The 18,955-nt window shown below is 46.9% G+C and overlaps 2 protein-coding genes across 12 annotated transcripts in view; one reads left to right on the top strand and one right to left on the bottom strand.

Annotated features, from left to right (window-relative positions):
• The window catches only part of ORAI2 (ORAI calcium release-activated calcium modulator 2), a 33,877-nt gene that overhangs the window by 1,493 nt on the left and 13,429 nt on the right, over nt 1-18,955 (bottom strand). For 3 of the 11 annotated variants that reach the window (XM_035900475.1, XM_035900476.1, XM_035900480.1), the window contains 5 exons: nt 17,555-18,174; nt 15,059-15,299; nt 14,513-14,605; nt 9,097-9,633; nt 5,529-6,764 (listed from right to left, as the gene is read on the bottom strand). In XM_035900475.1, coding sequence (XP_035756368.1) covers nt 6,426-6,764; nt 9,097-9,633; nt 14,513-14,605; nt 15,059-15,286 — 1,197 coding nt within the window. In that variant the 5' untranslated portion in view covers nt 15,287-15,299; nt 17,555-18,174 and the 3' untranslated portion in view covers nt 5,529-6,425. The other 8 variants (XR_004842788.1, XM_035900482.1, XM_035900479.1 and 5 more) reach the window with 8 other exon arrangements.
• ALKBH4 (alkB homolog 4, lysine demethylase) lies at nt 7-5,004 on the top strand. The gene is made up of 2 exons (XM_035900486.1): nt 7-613; nt 1,089-5,004. Exons 1-2 carry the CDS (start codon nt 347-349, stop codon nt 1,728-1,730), a joined length of 909 nt encoding a protein of 302 aa, XP_035756379.1. The 5' UTR covers nt 7-346; the 3' UTR covers nt 1,731-5,004.

Below are 18,955 nucleotides of genomic sequence, written 5' to 3'. Positions count from 1 at the left end.
GGTTGGCTACCGCTTAGCCTTATGGCCTTGGTAATTTTTATCAACTTTCCTCATTCAACATTTATTGATATGACAAACCACCTCTCTGCAGCCGGCCCGAGGAACACCGACCATTAATCTCCTTACACGCCTGGCACCGAGGATCACCTCTTCTTCCCCATCTTCACAGGATAAAGACATTACTAGGAAAGAAAAGCAGCTCCAAGCAAGCAGCGCAGTAGTGCTGGAGCTGTAAAAAAGGCGGGGAAGAGCTGTTCCCCAAAAGCGGCTGTAAAATTTCTCATGCCTGCAAGAACCCTGTACAGACAGTTTTCATGCTGCAGCATCGAGGCTGCAGGGGTAAATCATGGAAATACCTTATCTTGATAAGTTTCTCTCCCGCCGCTTTTTTTCTTCTCTGTTGTTATATCCACAGGGAGAAGATAATTTCACTTACTGTCCAGCAACAGGCCTAGCTGAAGGCAATGAGCACTCGGACTTTGCTGGCTGGGCATTTCCATTTCCAGGGGTGTTTCTGATGGAGGAGTTCATTAGCAAAGATGAAGAATCTGAGATAGTTGAACTGATGGATCAAGATGACTGGAAACCATCACAGTCCGGCCGAAAGAAACAGGTTTGACTTTAGAAGCACATTTGTTCTTCGATCCCTCGGGAAGAAGAAAGCTGTTTTCAGTTAAAACACAGAACGTTTTGATGTTTCATCAAATGCTTTCCTTTGAAAGCTTTTCCTGAAATCGATTGCAAGAATTACTTGTAATTAACGTTCACTTCTTGCAAAAATACATGATAGTTACAATAAACAGTATTTGATAGTGCATGCTCAGACATTAAAGTTCACACAATCTCCAAATGAAAGAAGTGGGTGTTTTGGTCTGGTTTTACTTTGCAGGTGACAAATCTAATTCCAGAGAGATTAATGTAGCTTCACTGAGTCCTTTTGCAACCCTGGGACCAGGTGACTGGAGAGATGAGGCCAGAACTCAAAAGTCTTCACCATCAGCCCTGTAGGGATCACAGGCTCTCCAAGACGACTTGTCCTGGACTTTTCCCTAACACTAGCTTTTTCCCCCCCTCTTCTTTTCCAACAGGACTACGGACCCAAAGTGAACTTCAAGAAACAAAGGCTGAAAGCTGGCAGCTTTACTGGTTTGCCAAGTTTTAGTAAAAAGATCGTGGCGCAGATGAAGGCCTGCTCTGTACTAGGCGGTTTCTTACCCGTTGAACAATGTAATCTGGACTACTTGCCAGAAAGGGGTTCTGCCATTGACCCACATTTTGATGACTGGTGGCTTTGGGGAGAGCGCCTGGTTAGCTTAAACTTGCTCTCAAAAACAGTGCTATCCATGTCTTGTGATTCAGAGGACAGCATCCAATTATTTCCCACCTTCAGTAAAGAAAACGGGGAATTAAGTCCCCCTGGATCTTTTACACAGACGTCAGCGTGCAAAAATTCAGGCAAAGAGGGAATCAACTGCATTTTATCCCCAAGGCTTGTTCCAAGTAAAGAGGTGACTGTTGCCATTCACTTACCCCGAAGGTCTCTGGTGGTGCTGTACGGTGACGCACGGTACAAGTGGAAACACGCAATTTACCGCAAGCATATAGAGCATCGCCGAATCTGTGTCACGTTCAGGGAGCTGTCTGCAGAGTTCAGCACCGGAGGAAGGCATGAAGAACTGGGTAAAGAACTGCTAGAAATAGCTCTTTCATTTCAAGGAAGACCAGTGTGATCAGCAAGAGGAAGCCAGAATTGTGTTTTGTTAGGAAATATGAAAAATAAAGTACAGAATTTGTGCAAGTTGGTTTATTTCTGAAGTGTGCTTAAGGAACCAGGTGCATACAGAGATAAGCTCAGTCAAATGGAAATGTAACAGACAGAAATAAGAGAGTGCAAGGAAGGGGTGGGCTGCCTGCTTCTTCGAAGACTCTCCTGGGCAATGGGAGCTTTTAGGCAAAAGTCAGCAATGAGCGGTTGTATTCATTGGCCGTATTGTAACAAAATGCAAAAAGCAAGTAGCCAGATCTTAAATACTTTAGTTATAACCAAGAAAGAAACTTGGAATAATGAAACCCTGTATCAAACAGCCCTTGGCACAGAGTCAGCCCAAGCCCCTCAGCAGATTTTAACCTCTCCTGGCCTGTGCTTGGTTCTGTCGCGCTGCTTTTAGTGTTGCACTGTGCCGTAGGGACACCACTATCTTCTCACCCACTTCAGATAGGTCCTTTAGAGATCAGCTCTCCGGGGGAGGGGGGTAAGCAAGCGTCTCTCCACAGGCAGTACAACACACTAATTAAAGTAATTAACCTTTGCTGAAGATTCATGCTCTAACAGTGAGGATTAATCATAAATACTGTGTGTGACCTATATCTTCTGGGACCAAAGAGCAGCATTTGCAGAAGGACAATGCCGACTCTTCTGCAGAGGCAGCCTGGACAGAGTTCAGAGCAAAGACACACAGACTGTGTTATTTTCTGACCATTTGTTATCTCTGAACCCCACTGTCAACTCTCAGTAGCAAGAGTCTGATTTGGGGAATAAGCTGGGCAACAGACTGCAACGCTGGTGGCTATCATTTTTTTTTTCTTGGCACCTCCAGCAGTCAGGTTTGAATCATGCCTTCTACCTAAGATGCAAGTAGTCATTTGTAGCAGAAGCTGATTTGAGGCCATCTGTCGGCTCCGAACAAACTTCTGTGCTCTTGAAAACAAAGTTGTGCTGTGGAAGAAGTGTGATCCTTTAATAAACACAGTTGTGCCACCACAACCTTTCAGCACAGTCACACCTACAGCAGTAAAGCACCACTTTACAATGCTGCCTGGCTTTAGTTGGTAAGGAAATTTAAACACGGGGATCTCAGCGTCCCTGCGCAGCTGTATTCTGAGTACTTGGCAGTACTTGGCACCATGCGCAGGTTTTACTCTATAGTAATGCACTCGTGCCATAGATGCTGCCCTCCGCTTCAGGCACTGCGGGGAGCTCTTCACCCAACAACCAAGTTACTAGAAATCAGTTGGGTGAACCAGGATATATTTTATCAGTTTAAGCTACCAGATACAACTACAGTCCCTTGGGGCTGCAGGGAACCAGTTCCAGTTTAGCCCAGTATTTAAAGATTTGTGGACATCTAGGTGATATTCCCAAGAGAGACCCACGAGCAGGGCTCCCACGGGCACCCCTTAACCCCAAACCTCCATTCAGGCAGGCTGGCGAGTGTCACCCACACCCTCCAGTAGCGGTTTCGGCAGCCGCAGCATGCCCTCTCCAACGGAAATCCGCCACTGCAAATGCAGCCAGCCAACGTGCAACAGGCTGGCCACGCTCGCTCACAGCAAGCTTGGTCCCAGGAAATTTCTCATAGGCTGCAACTTCTCCTGCTCACTCCCAAAACCAGGGTCTTGTGCTCTCAAAATTGCGATTCCTAACCTTTTTCCGGCAGACTGGTGTGATCGGCACTGCGCTGCTGGTGTCCACGGGGCTCAGCAGCTGTAGAGAGTGTGATGTCCCCGGCCCAGCAGCTGGAGCTGCCGGTGGAGCAGAGGACTTTCGGCCAAGCAGGAGGACCCAGCGGGCAGCCTGGAGCTCAGCACAAAGCCACACTACGGGAGGAAACCCAGGGCAGGCTTTCATGGATAAAGCAAGTGTTGAGCCTATATCCTCATCGCCCTGTCAGTACTGAGCCACTTCAGCAACCTGCTCTTTGCTCAGCAAACCACAGCCGTCAAGTATTTCCATTAACGCTTGGCCCTTATTTCCAGTGCTCCGTTTTAGATTTATATTGTTGCTCTCAGCCCGTTGAAATACTTCTGTGTGCGTACTTGCTGTTCATTCTCTTCACAGTGAAAGCAGATGATGGCTCCCGATGAATCGGAGTGCCATAATAACAAGATAAACAATATTAGTTCATTTTGTGCTCTGCTTTTGTTTGCTGAATTTTTCTCCCTTGATCAAGCTATATGGGAAGCTGCCGTTCTTGCCAGAAAACTCCAGCTCCTCCTAGCTGACATCTTAAATTTAATAAATGCAAATAATTATATTCTCAGCCAAATATTGAGGGCTTTGTCTAGATGTTTTTGAAGTCCAAAACTTAGCCTAGTCACTACACAGTCATTGCTATGTCTATCTCTTGACATTTTTCACCTGTTAAACAGCCTCTTGGGCATCATCTTAGGTCAAAATGCAATTATACACCCATCGGTTCTGTATTACTTTATAAAACTTTACATACATTCTCCCCTAAAAAGCCAGAATTGCAGCGCTGCAGAACATATACAACTGATTTGGATTGTCAAATATTAGAGAGGCCTGAGAAAAGTATATAGAGGGTTTAATCTTAATTAATTAGCTCTTAAAAGTAATTTTGGCCACTATGCTAGTATTATTGATGTAAGACAAACTTTAATAGTCTTCATGTTCTGGGAATTCCTATCGCAGCTGTTTATCTTCTTAACCAAGATTAGCACTTGTAAAACACATACCAAGAACCAGGCCCTCATTAAAAGGAAGCACATCTAATTGTAATCTAGTTGTGTATTTTAAAAGGAGAAGGATAATATCAGACCAAGCTTTAAAAGAAAAAAACAAAAACCAACAAAAAACCCCAAACCCAAACAAAACCCAGCAGACCCCCAGTTAACCCATAGAGGATGCTGGAGGACTTGAGCTGCCCTTCAAAAAATCAGTCTGAAATCAGCAAGAAGCATAAAACTTGGCAAGTTTATCCAGTTTCTCTTACACAGCTGGACAGTAACCGAGATACATACGTTGTTCTACAGTAAATATTGTTCATGCAGAGGTAAAACAAGAATAGGCAAAGCTAAAACACAGATTTTTGCTTTTTGCCTCCTAGCCCTTAGCACTCACCCTTGTCACACCCCTGGGCAGAAGGCAAGCTCCCTGTCGCACGCACAGGGATTCACGGGAACGCTTTCCAAATTCAGCCAGTCAGTAATTACTGAAACCCTGAAACCGCTTTGTTTGAAACGGGTACAGAGGAGACAGCTTGCGAGAAGTTAATCAGAAAATAACCAAGGCAGGGGAAAAGAAAAAAAAAAAAAAAAAAAAAAAAAGAGAAAGGACATTAGGAAATCCCACAGAAAGCCATGGAAAGGCAAGAGGAGAACGTGAAGTGCGAGCAACCAGCCCTGCAGCCAGCTGGGCACCCTGCAGCTCCGTCCCTGAGCCCAGCGTGGCCGTCCTCGTCCCCATGGCAAGCTGGGTTTGCCCATCCCTGAGCGAACTGAAGGATGCTCGCTCTGTGGCTGCACTCACCCCACCCCTCTATAAACACTTCCACATATTTGAGCGCTTACCGCAGAGCGTGCTCCGGCTGGGGCTCTCGCTCAGTATCGCTTTCATCTGTCATGTGGGTCAGGCCCAGACGGTCAAATCCAACATCTACTCCATCTCCCCTGGTCACAAAGCCTCCCCGAGAGCCACATATCCACCAAAACAATGGGGCGGCAGCTACCAGAGCCAAGGCTGCCCCAGGGCAACGTTAAAAATAGGGAGCTTGCAGAGTAAGAGCTGCCACTAACCACAGCAAAGGCAGAACCCGATACTGCTCCAGCTCCAACAGCTCCCGGCAGCTCACATTCGTGCCCGGTCTTGACTCCTGCTAACAAGGGAAGGAGAGAGAGGATTCGCCTCCCAAACCAAGGCGGGTACCCAAGAACAATATGAAGCAGGGCTGTACCTCTGTCATCAACAGCTCCTTCCCCACTTTAGGAAGGGTCTTTCCAGTGCTGGAGCCTGCAGAGGCATTTTTCTGCCAGGCAAAAGCTGTCCAAAAAAATCTGAAAGAGGACTCAGGACTCTGGAGTGAGATTGCAGCTGTCCCCTGCAGCAAGCCGAGCCCCTCTGCAGAAATTGGAGAAATGGCCCAAACATGGCAAGAACAGGTCCAGAGAGTCACAGCCCAAGGGAGCTGAGAATTAGGGCAACAGCCATCCCAAAATACAGGGCCCAAGGCTGGTACAGAAAGCTAACACACACATCGGGGGGGATCCTCAACACACATCCCAGCCCGATGGTAGGACCTTTGGGAGAAGCATCCCTGTGCAGGCACCGCAAGAACGGAGCCATACAAAAGTCAGGAGATCCCAGGAACGACAGCCACCCTGGGAATGACAGAGAGGTGACAGCACAGGACAGTTGTGGCCAGGCACCATCAGGCAAACCCAGACGTGACACAGTGTGCTGCCAGCCCTGCTGAGATGCCAGCGACGGTGTGGAAAGGCAGGCATCTCCACGCTTGACTGATGGGAATCCTGCTGACAGCCACGGGGGCAGCAGCAGAAGCAAGGAGGATTTTCTGGTGCTGTAGCACAGAAACACCCATCTGGACAAGTACAACGTCCCTACTCCTTTACAGATGAACTACTGTGGCCAATACCACAGGCAATCTTTCCGCAACATGAGTCTGGACTCATGAGTTTGTTGCTGGGAAAGAAGGAGAGGAGTTACAGCACGAAGGTGATGGGTAACCTAGAGAGATCCCAGACGCCAGAGTCAAAGAACAATAATACCCCCGTGGGCTTCCCATAGAAGGGAGAAGTTGGTGCCCAGAGAGACACAAGAAACAAAGCTGCGAGCAAAGATGGGAAAGCACATTATTATTCTGTTTTAAGTGCATTTGCCCTTGGGACACCATCTCAAACCGTACCTCAGACTCCCTGCTGGAGTAAGGCGATCCCACTCCAGCCACTGATCCGCTGCCTTGAGACTCCTCTTGAATCCGATCCCACCAAAGCCTCACCAAATTATTCTACAATATCAAAGCACAGTTTCTGCTGCATTTCTCCATTTGCTGAAGTTTATTACATTTGCAAAGGACTAAACGAATGATATGGCTGTTTCCAAACGAGCTGCATTGCTTTCACAGCACTGTATGCACACTGCGAAACTTGATATTATTTTTAATTACAGAAATGGCTCAATGCTTTCCTCAACCTCCTGAGCTCCACAGCACAGAGAGTACTATTATTATTGATGTTAAAGGAGACTGCAAAGCACAGATGAGAGATTCATCTTATCTGGTCTGGCTCTGGCCTCACAACATGAATTTTGTTGGTAGAAAAGCCTCCGTGTGTTAATACCTGGCAGAAAACTCAACTCTGATTTTGTTGTATAAACCTTTAATTTTTATTATGGTAAAAAGAGGAGGGAGAGAGGGCAGACTCTTGGGGAGATCGTATGAATTTCACGACCACCCACTTCCCAGAGGATACTCCTTATTTTTTGCATATGTGCATAAGTACAGACCAGACATTTAGCACACAAGACTATTTTCTTTGCTGCACATCAGCCAATATGGTACACGCCAACTGCAGCAAGAACAACAGATGAAAGCCACAGACACAGTGCTAAGCAACTTGTTCAGCAACGCTCAAACTCACATGTAAACAAGAGAGATTAGAGTTGGGTTCCCAAGGCCCTCGCCAGAGAGGAACATAGGGATGGTCTCACCCTGCTGCACTGGGATTTGCGTGTACTCTCCATTCTGGGAAGCTGACATGTAATACGCTGCCATTAGATTTCTCAAATCCCAGTGGAATAAGGGACCAGGGCTAAATAGAACACTACAAACATCCTTAATGATTTCAGAAACCTGTAAGGCCTGGGAGACTCTGAAACTGCAATGTTTGAGCACAGAGCAGGAAATCAGCACAGGATCAGGGCCAAGCAAATGTGCTTATGCTTCTTTTAGCCCTGTGTGGCAAAAAGCCTTACTTTCCCTTACAAGAGCTGACGATTGCAAAACACTCTTTTCCCCTCCACAAAGTCACCAAAAATCATAAGATCATTTTTACAGTAGTTTTCACCCACAAGAACGCTACAGAATTTTCAAGCTTCCCTTGCTAAGCAATACAGACATGCAAGTGTCATTTTCTTTGCTGCTGGGGGAAAAGAAAAAGTCAGCTCAAATGAAACAGGATCGCTCTTTAATGGCACACAGCTCTCTCGCCAGATCCAGCTCTGTCAGACTCACCAGTACAGCTCCAGGTTTCACCAGAGGAGTTTGCCTGCTTTGGTGGAGGGAGAAGGAAGCGCTCATTTTTGACAGACAAATGCTACAGATGACAAAAAAACCCCAAACAACTGATGAAATACTCAGGAGTGGGGCTTGTTCTCTCCAGCAAATCAGGCAAAAGACATTGCAACAATACATAAATGAAGATGACACAGCGACAGAATTCTACAATACACTGTATGCTGTCACTCCTTACCTCCTTGAAACTTGCTTTTCTAGTCCTTCAGAGTTTCGTCTCATTAAATTCCCTGTCACTGTTCTGTTTTAGGAATGTCCTTGTTAAAACTAAAACACCTGTAAGCCTTCCCTGGGCCCTCTTGTCTCTTATTGGGAAAAAACACATGATCTTGGCATACATTCAATCTAAAGTGACAGATGCTGCTGAAGAAAGTACGACAAAACTTCCCAGCCTCCTCCAATTCAAAATTCTACCTCCCCAGCTATAAAAACATAGTAAGCAATAGCAAGAACAAAACATAAAAGCTAAGGCTGATTTCTTTCTGGTTATGTATTTCTGGAACACTTGCTTTGGAACAAAGGTGATCAACACTCACAGTTTCTGTTGTGCTTTCCTGGATGTCCTCAAGTCAGCTGCAGATACCCTCATTAACCAGCTCAGCTCTAGAAACGAGCTGCCAGTTAATTGCTGCTGCGCTGACAACCAGGGAGTTCTGACACATAAGACAAGTCCTACACACACACACACGGGCGTTTTGGACAGCTGATGCAGTTTTACTTTTGGCAACGGAATACTGCATTCGTAAAAAATACAGATTTTTGGCTACCTGAACCAATGCTAAGGTAGGTAAAGTTTTGACCTTGAACTCCATGGCAGTGTCAACATAAGTTCGCGAGTGTGTAGGACCAGAAACAGGCCAGGGACCCCAGCATCCGAAACAGCACTAGAACCCACAGCTATATATGGCAGGCAATTAGCGTTTACATATTTAAGCCTCAAGACAATCCATCACTGGTGCGTCTCACCAACTAGCAAAACAGGTATTTTGCTCCTAGCCTTAGCTGAGCAGATTTGCTGGAAGCAGCCTCTGCCTCTCTGTCACACTACCTGCATGCCTCTGTCATGCCCGTCTAACTGCACTTTCAGTTTGTGAAGCTCTTCGATCTCCCGGTTGTGGCGCTCCGTTTTGTGCCGCACCAAAGAGCGGTAGAAGTGAATGGTGAAGACAACAAAAATCAGACCCACTGGGACCATGATGATAGTGGAGACCAGTGCTGACTGCCAACCTGCGTGGCTGCTGGCCTTCTCGACTTTGGCGGTCTCATTTTTCAGGATGGAGCCCACAGGCAGAAATTTTATCCAGCACAGAAGCACGACTTCCGCAAGGAAAAGGAGGATCCCCAAGACTGTGGAGAAGCCCCACGCCAGCTCGATGTAGGGATGCATGCGCTCATGCGGGGACTCACTGATGGAGTTCAGGTTGTGGATGTTGCTCACTGCTTCCACGTTAGGCAGAATGCAGGTGCTGATGAGAAGGGCGAAGAGATGAACTGCCACGAGCACTGTCGTGCAGGCACTAAAAGCGATCAGCAGCATCTGGGGGTACTTGTACTGCACCTCCAGCTGCACCTCCACCATGGCAACCTGGGGGGGAAAGGAACAAAAAGCTTGTCAAGAGCTGCTAGTCTTCCTCTTTTCAAGGCTTTCATCCAGGAAAACATCTTTATTTGGGAAGAGCACCTAAGGTCAAGTACACGCACAAGTGCTTTTTAGAATGGCAGCCTAGATGGATCATTTCTGTTTCCCACGAAGACGTACACAGAGTCTGCAGCTTGGCCTTTCCCAAGGCTCACGTGCACTTTTCTGCAATAACATCTCTCTTCTTGCACCATGAGCCATACGAACTGCATCAAACCCAACACACAGCAGAAGGAACACATTAGACAACAAGTGGAGCTCGGAGGCAGCTGACAGCCCGCTAGCCCACCCGCCCATCACACATTCTCCTTCCGCTCACCACTTGTGGCTGCAGTGCAGAAAGTTTCGACTTCAGACGCGTAAAGAAAAGCAAAAGCAAGCAGCTCTTCTGGCCAGCAGCCAGCAAGGTTTCACTATCCCCCACGGGAAGCACGCAAGCTACTTTGCAGTTTAAGTTAGTCTGTAGTTAAAATAGCTGCCTTCTATTTTCAGAACATTGTATGTTCATTTTTATTACGCATACGCCCCGATGCTAGTTATTTATATCCTCAAATTTCTCCCTTGAGAGCTAATAACTTACTGATATACTCAACAGATGTAGACAGCTACTGGCTTATCAGTGTGTTCAACAACTCAGATAGGGGTCCGATTTCTCAAAAAAAGAGCATTCATATAGCAAGTCTCTAAAGTTGTCTATTTTTTCTTTAATCAAATAAAGCTTAACAAGCAGAATAGGTGCAAGAGAGCAGGGGGCTCTTCCAAGATCAGAACTGGAGCCCTAGTACAGGCCTGTTAACTGGTTTAGCATAAGAACTTGTAAAATTACTTAATGTACCTGAGAAGTAAAATAGTACTTCTGTGTGGCAGCACATCCCTGAAAGGACTGTAAAACTGCTAAGAGAAGCTACAAAAACAGTGGACAAGACTATCAAACATTCCTCTCTAGCAACTCACTTGGATCTGCAGCAGCACTTCATGATTTGCAGAGATACTAACTTGCCTGGCAGCAGGCAAAACCTCTGGTGATCCCAAACAACCTGCTGCTCCGGCACGGCACAGCTTGCCAGATGCATTAAGGAAAGGAGAAGCCAAGGCTCGGATGCGTGCCTCGGGGCAGTGCCTCTCAAGACCATCATGAGAAGGCAAAGTCTGAACAAACAGCTCAGTTCTGGGGGGTAGATGGTTTTTGAAGAATGGGCTCATCGTTACTTTATCCACACTTCGCATGAGACCACCGCTGAGCAGCCATTTCAGGCTCTGTATAAAAATCTCCCCCATTCGCTCTGGCATAACATTTTAATAATATAATTGAGGCACTGGAAGATTAGGGGCATGCTCATGTTCTCCCTGCGGGTAACCCTGAAAAGGATTAAAGGGGATGGAAGCAAGTGCCTGTGTTGGCATGGCTGCTGCCTTACCTGCATTTACTCTGAAACCATCAGCAGCCTGAATGAGGGGATCACAGCCCAGTCTGAGCACATTTAGTACCAACCAAGACATAACGGGAATGTTTGGGGCAGCAAATAGTCAACCTCTACGAGTCCAGATTTTATACCTACATCAACTATTTAGGAGATCAGAGACACCAAAAATATTGTGGCAGTTCTTGGACATTCCGAGACTTTCGTTCTGATTACAAACATGCACGTTTTTTTTTTGTTGTTGTTGTTTTTTTAAAGGTTCCTGTTTATAGTAGTTCTTGCCATATAACAGAGAAAATAATAACACGGGATTGGCTTCACCATGGCAAGGTCAATTTAATTAAACCACATGCCACACGGCCTTGCATGTGTTCTCTCTGCAGATCCCCCTATATTGATTGGAGGAGGAGGAGATCAATTATCAATATACAAACTTATTCTCTGCTGCGCATTGTGCACAGTGCATTTGCACAGTGCTGTGACTGTCAGTCACACCCTGTGAGCCAGGGAAAGCTGCAGGTATATTGTTCATTACTGGGTGCTGTAATACCCAGAGACGTAGCATTCAGCAAGCTGAATAGGAATTGTACCTGCATGTTCAATTTATAGCTTTATATTAAAGCTGAAAGCTTGGCTGATGTCAACATATCAATTTCTACTTGTTATCCTTCGCAGGAGCAGCACTTTTCAGCTAATTGGATGTTTCCTCCCAGACTAACCTATTCCCTAGGGCTAGCTTCAGCTGTGCAATGTGATGAATTTTTAACACTGACTGATGGCTCAGTAAGAGGTATTTCAGGGAAAAACATCAACAATACAGATAGGGCAGCAAGGCAGAAAGCCAGTTCATTTCACCCGAACAAGTACTGGAAAGGTGAGCAAGCTCTTACTCACTTTACCCCGTACAGACTGTCATGTAATTCTCTGACCGGGATAAGAGAAAGAGGACAAGCTGACATAACCCATTTAAAAATCATTAAATATGCTGCTTACTCTATAAAACTATTAATATGTCATGTTTGATATAATTATACTCTTCTGTGATAACAGCCCCCTTTATTGTAACCTCTTCCCAGAAGCTGAGGTGTCAAGGGCTTTGCAAGGCACTGAGCACTCTGCCGAGTCGCAGAATCCCTCAGTGTAGGCTTAATTTTAAGCTTGAGAATCACCCTGTTGAACTCCATGCTCACCAGTGTGCCAAAGGACCAAGTACTCAGAACATTTTAGAGTTAAACTGCAATTAAATTACATGCAATTACAATTTTTTTAGACTGGCATAGCCCAGATCGTCCACAACAAAGAAGATGCTCATCTTGAGAAATTTAGACCAGGATAGATAGTATCAGGCAAAAGGATGACAAATGGCTTAACACAGACCATGTTACATTCACACAGATGGTTTGGCAGTCGCTAAAAACAATCACTCTAGTAGATCTGCTGGATTTTTTTTTTTTTTTTTTTTTTAAATCAAATACATATCCTGTAGCAATTGGACAAACATCAAGAAGACTGACGAGCAGCAATAGCTCTAATTTCCATCAGGCAAATGATTAAGGAGGCTTTCTAAGCTCCCCCTAAATCTCCTTTGCCTGCAGCCTCCCCAGGGCAAGTGCAGTAGCCCTACAGCCCACCTCCAAACAGAGCTGGCGCTGGAAAGGACCCACATCCTCCCAATCTGCCCAACTCTGCCAGAAATACCAGAGATAGCATCGAGTAACGAGGAAGGTTCGCATTATTCTGCAGCCTGTCCAGAAGGAGCTGGATCAAAGCCACCGCCTGTTGATTAAATATCCATCAGCTCGTAATAATTTTCAGCCAGTATGGAACTGGCTTGAATCAAACACACTGACAAGGAAGTAAATAAAGCAATAGCCAAGCCCTGTATGACATTTGTTTACACAGTTAAATGCACATAGGGCTTCAGGGAAACTATTTAACTCTAAATAACTTCTCTACTTTCATCAATAGCCAAACAGATGTACTTATTAGAGAGTAAATATCCATATACTAAACACCTGCCCACCAAATTACCAGAGGATAAATAGCTTGGTAGGAACAGATCCCTCAGCTTTCACTGGAAGGCCCAGTATGATCAGCCAGGAAAAAACTTGCCAATGAAGAGAATTCCTTATTGCAAAAATTCTGATTTCTAACAATTACCAATTTTAGGTGTTCTTATTATGTTAAACTGGTGATCTAAAACTAACACTGCTTATACCTATGTGTTTATTTGACTTGTGTTTTCAACAGTTTAAGAGAAGTCAAATGGTTAATTCTGTGTGTTTGCTGAGGACTTTGAGCAGCTTTCTGTTGTGCGGGTTGAGAAGGCACGCTTTGTTTTTGGATACATGGTCCAGCCCCGCAGTGTGGGTGGGCTGCAAGGCCCCCCCGAGTCCCAGCAACAGCACAGGCACCTGTTTGTGTAACCACGCCGCCCAGGGAGGTCAGTTCACAACACTACAAAACGTTAATTTAATCATCATGTTAAGGACTACAGTCACAAACAACTAACACAGAAATCAAGTAACCCTGAGGCATGAAGGGCAAGCACGTGAGCTGCTTTTTAAAGTAAGAAAGCTTCTGAGTGAAAGAAATCTATCGGAGAGCGCTCAGGTTTCTCAAAACCATTTCAGCACATGAGCTCGGTTACAAACCAGCATACGCTGTGAAAACTTTTTACAAGCATCGCACACGCACAGTCAGGAAGCAGAGAGGAATCACAAAGCGACCAAGCACCCTCTCCCCTGCAGTCTGCTCCCACTTAACTCCCCGCTTGCATTTTTCCAACTTCACTTTGGGTGACCAACTTTGTCACCCCAAACAGACTGTTGTAATGTTACAGATGATTCACATTCTGGGGGATTGGGGGAGGAATAAAAAACAGTGGAAGAAGCTAAAATAAGACAAGGAAAGCTATCCAGGAAGTTCCCGAGATCTGTCTTCCCCCCTGCCCCTGAGCTGCAGGATTCGACACCTTCACATCATGTCCTGCTCGCCCAGGCGCTGCCCTCTGCCTCTCTGAGTTCAGCTGACAGACCTCAGGAACAACCAGAACTGCCCATTTTCCTGAGCAGAAAACCTCCCCCAAACAGGTTTCGATTCTCACTCGCAGTAAGCAAGAACCAGAGGGGAGATGAAGAGGCTCACGCCGACACAGCATGGCTCGGACAGGCCTGAGCACCGGACTGCCGACTGTCTCCATCTTGTGTATTTGCTCTCTCCCTGACATGGTTTTGACCTATTCAGATAGCTTCCAGATAACACCCAAGTGCTGCACGGAGAAAAGCAAGTACCAGGGATTATTCCCAACAGGCAGCACTGACAAAAATATACCAGGTTTGGCTCCCTTCAGGCTACAGAGTCCTCTGACACCAAGTCTGAGGCTGCAGGGCCTCTTCTCGCACCTCAGCGTATAACACGATCTCCCTGATCACGCTATGCAAACTTCGCTCTGGCAGACTGTGACCCAACCTCCACCTTATTTTAGGCACCGTGACCTGAAAAAACACATAGAGAAATTAAGATAATGTTCAGGACCACAGCAACCCCAGGGGCCTGGAGGAGCTCCACGCCCAAGCGTAACTTCATGCAAAGGCAGCCAGCAACGCCTGGCCTCGGGGCCAAGGAGAGCCCAGGTCCTGTATTATTTACCAACACCAGTGGGGCACTTAGGATCACTTGCAGGTAGGGGATTAGAATTTTTAAAGGGCTGATTTGGGAGTGCCTGGGTTGACTGTTAGGCAGCTCACGTATCCGTTGCTGCCTTGAGAGAGCCAGCCTCAAACTTTTCAGCAGCAGCCAAGAAGAAGCCCCCAGGCAGACACCTCCTGCCTCTTCAGAAAACAACAGTATGTCCTGCTACTTCACAGGAGGAAAACACTGATTAATAGAGGATTTTACAGAACCAAAACCTTCACGATCCAGAAAGCGTCGCCAAAAAGCGCACATACCATTGCAAATCCAGACAGCAGAGCAGAGGTTCTGCTGGAAGCTTTCAGTTTGGCTCGGCTCAGGTACAATTTTCTCCACGAAAGGGCTTGAACAGAGTGGTGGTTTGACGTGACCAATTCCAGATAGCTGCGCCGGACCCAGTCCCGATAATCCATGCCTTTTGTGCCAGGTTCAGAGCAGCAAGCAGGAGTGGAAGGATCCACCGGAACATTTAATTCGGAACTCATGATGAGAGAAATGCTGAGGAAACAAAATAGTCACGTTCCAAAGGAGGCAGCAGATAGGACAAGCATCGACTACAGGAAAAGCTACGTTCAAACAAAGTTACTCTCAGTCAGTAGAAAAATGATGGACCAAAAACCATCACGCTTGCAAGGCACAGAACAGAGAAAGGACCACCCGTAATTGCTAAAAATGACCATGAGAACACCATGATTACACAAGTAAACCCAGGAACTACTCCAGTAGGAATCCAGGAAGGTTGCACAGCATCTGGCTTTTCATTTCAAAGCTGGCATCTCAATTCACCCCTTAAATTCCTCCTTGCTAATAAAAAAAAAATACTAAAAAGATACTTTGGAACTAGGGCCTCCATCTTATAATTTTGTTTTAAGCTGACAGTTAGTTTCACAGATAGGCTCCAAATGTGTCTCATTTAGAGTACTGAAATAACTCCAGCTGGCAATGTTCAGAGTCACTTTTTGCTCTTTCTTTGGGAACCAGGTTTTCAGTTAAACCATTGCTCATCATAGCTTAGTTTAGACGGGCACAGTTCTTCCCCAAGACTTCCCCAGCAGTCATAGAGCTGAACGCTGTGTAGGGTTAACTAATGAACTTCCCAAGCTCCTGCAATGGGAAGTTAAATTTCCTGAAATGCTCACACTCATCAGCCACATCTGACCGAGAATCCTGTTCCCTCACTTCCACCGGCGGCTCTTAGCATGGGGAAAGGAAAAGGCAATTCCAAGGGGAAAAGCTAGTTGCTTTCCTGGTAGTTTCAGTGTCTTCAGATTCAAGAGATTACACTGAAAGACATAAGAAAGCAGCAAGACTATTTCAGGTGGTGAATGCCACAGCAGCCAGCAGAGACAAGCGTGGGGTCCGAACCACTCCCTCTTTACACAACTTAGCCAGGCTGCTGCCGAATGGCTCTGGTGATCCCCATGCCATCCACGGACACAGGACAGGATTTGCTCAATGTTTTGAGCAAGTATTTCTCAATTTTGACAAACATCTGAAAGTGGATATTTAACTTGGCCTTCCGAAGAATGGAAACCACGATTCTCTGATTAATCCCCGCACTCACAGCTCTGCCGCCGACAACCACAGCAGTGGCGGGTAGCATCTCCAGAGCTGCACCACACAAGACCCTTCTGCCTATGAATACTTGCCAGCTCCTAGAAGATGTGTGCCCAGAATCACACACGGTGTGGTACTAATTAGTCCCAGCGCCACATCTCAAGGTCATAAGCACCTTGCTGTTTGCTTGAGAGGAGTCCCAGCCCTGCCTGCATCCTCCCCCTGCTCCACCCAGCTCTCCACATCCGCGGGCCACACGGGGACAGCTAATAAATCAACGTTTGCTGTGAGATTTGAGGCAAAGATAAAAAGGACATCAGCTGCCCACAACTCCGAATGGTATTACTAAAAGGGAGCAAAGCTGTTCCAGGCACAATAAGGAAGATTAAACTTCAGCAGCAAGTAAAGCATTGTGGGTTGCAAGATTGTCTGTCCCTCCTGAAGCATTGTGGGATTTCAGCCCCCTCAGACACAATAAAGATGGCAGCAAGAGCACAAGACTTGTTCTTCTGGGCAGTTTTTGACAAGGCCACTATTACAGCCCCTGGAGGACTCCAGGATGGCTCCTGAACTGCTCACCAGTTTTCAAATTATTAAAAAGAAAAAAAAAAACCAAACCCAAACCATAAAAGAACTTTCCCACAACAATAAAAACAAGAGCAGAATTACAGGGACAAACCTCACAGCTTGCTCTGCATTTCCAGGAAAAGGCAAGGATCACCTACTTTACAGAAGAAGAAAAAACAATCTTTCCCCAACCCTCTTGGGAGGATCGGAGCAGAAACGTTCTGTGAGCAGCAAAATTATGAAGCTATTTCCTGTCACAACATCCTGTGGGGATTCTGCAATGTATAGCGTGGGGTGAATTTATTAGCTTTGTCCTTAGTTGGGACACCAATGGCCTCTATCCTGCCATTTATTTTCACAAAACGTGTAGGAAATTTTTATGTAGGAAAGGTCAACCTCTGGACAAATTCCATTGAAAAGACAAATTAATTCAGAGGCTACAGAGGGAGAGCAAGAGTACCCAATCACATCTGCTTCTTTCCTTAGAAAAATAAGCTAAAAATACCGTAAGGATGAATTTTCACTCTGGAGCAGCTGAAGAGATGTTCCCCAATAAGTAAACAACTTCAGAATAAAATCCATAAACACAAACGTAGCCCAAATAAGCAGTAACAGGATGGCAAACTCACCTTGCTGGCTACGGACATGGAGAGACTGGGCAGAGGGCTCCAAGGGCTGAAACATAAGACCAAAGAAGCATTTTACATGCACAGTATCTTAAGCAGTTTTACTCTGGAAATACTTTTCAGCCAGTTATCTGCAGCAGGGGAGAGTTATTCTAGAGATTTCACGTTCCTGCCTTGCAGTGTTAAAGGTTCAGGACACTTGCTCTTACAGATGTAACTGTCCTACAGGGCTTTACCACACAGGGTTGCTGAGTTTTGGATGGAGAATCAGAACTTCCCCAGGAGACCTCGTCCTCAGCCTAACAGCCAGCTCCGGCCAAGTCCATCCCAGCTGTGTCTTTACTCACTTCCATCACACCACCGATGCATTTGAGACTGCTTCATTTCACACCGCCGAAGACGGAAATCTCTCTGCAATTGCTACCTCATATCGATTTTGTTAATCTGTCCAGCGCTGTCCTTCGGAGCAGTGAGCATAGCGGAGAAAGCCTCCGCCATGCCTTACATCTCTGCTGCCTCTGTGCAGTTGCAAGCGCACGTGCGGGGATTTCTTCACAGCAGGGAACGAAGCAGACACCGCTGGGGATGAGATATGCAGATCCCCCTCCCGCCGCCAGCGTGCCCTGAACAACCGCCCACAGAGCGCTGTCTCAGCAGCACTGTCAGCTTCTCTGCCTGGCTTTGGGACACTGGCCCCACCTCAGAACCAGGTTTTCTGCCCCACAGCCTGGCCTCCAGCCTGAGACTGATCAGTGGATTTGTACCAGTGCCTTCCTCCCCTGCAGAGTATCATTCACCCCGCACACCGTGGCTAAGTCTAACCCCAGGTCCCACTACTCCCCCTTCTTCTCCTTGTCTGGGCCTCCCAAGATCAGGCCCTCTGTGCTATGGGGAACCCCTTCCCACGTTCTCAACTGGCTTGGGACCCCCCCCCCAGGAGCACCCCTGGGATGTCACACCACCCAGGCAGGGTGTGAACACCCCACAGCTGTCACCCCCCATGTGGCATCACACCTCAAGCAGGGGATTCCCCCATCCTGAGCAGGATGCGACCCCCTTGCCCCACCACCCCAGGGCACTGCCTGAGCAGGGGATTTCTCCTGCTCCTTGCCAGCCACCCTCAGCACACCACAGGCAGGATGTGACTCCACGCAGCGAGGCTCTCCCCTCCAACAGCACCCTCAGACAAGGGACCCCCCCGGCCAGGATGCGACGCCCTCCCAGCTGGGATCCTTCCCTCTGAAGGCACCCAGCAGCCCAAGGATCCCCCACATCTCCTCAGGCAGGACGGGACCCGCTCTCTCCCCACCTTCCCTTCCAAGAGCGCCCTGGGTCAGGGGCTTCCCTGCACGGCGAGCAGGAGGTGCCTCCCCTACAGCACCCCGGCGAGACGGCCCTTTTGTC

This window comes from Egretta garzetta, unplaced genomic scaffold (assembly GCF_000687185.1).
Source record: "Egretta garzetta isolate BGI_Z169 unplaced genomic scaffold, ASM68718v1 scaffold108, whole genome shotgun sequence".
Taxonomy (NCBI): domain Eukaryota; kingdom Metazoa; phylum Chordata; class Aves; order Pelecaniformes; family Ardeidae; genus Egretta; species Egretta garzetta.
This window is presented reverse-complemented; position numbering and strand designations above follow the sequence as displayed.

Bases quoted from the DNA above. Each gene is read 5' to 3' on its own strand.
- ALKBH4 (XM_035900486.1), top strand. From the start codon at position 347: ATGGAAATACCTTATCTTGATAAGTTTCTCTCCCGCCGCTTTTTTTCT. The intron at 614-1,088 runs GTTTGACTTTAG...CTTTTCCAACAG, and splicing joins AGTCCGGCCGAAAGAAACAG to GACTACGGACCCAAAGTGAA.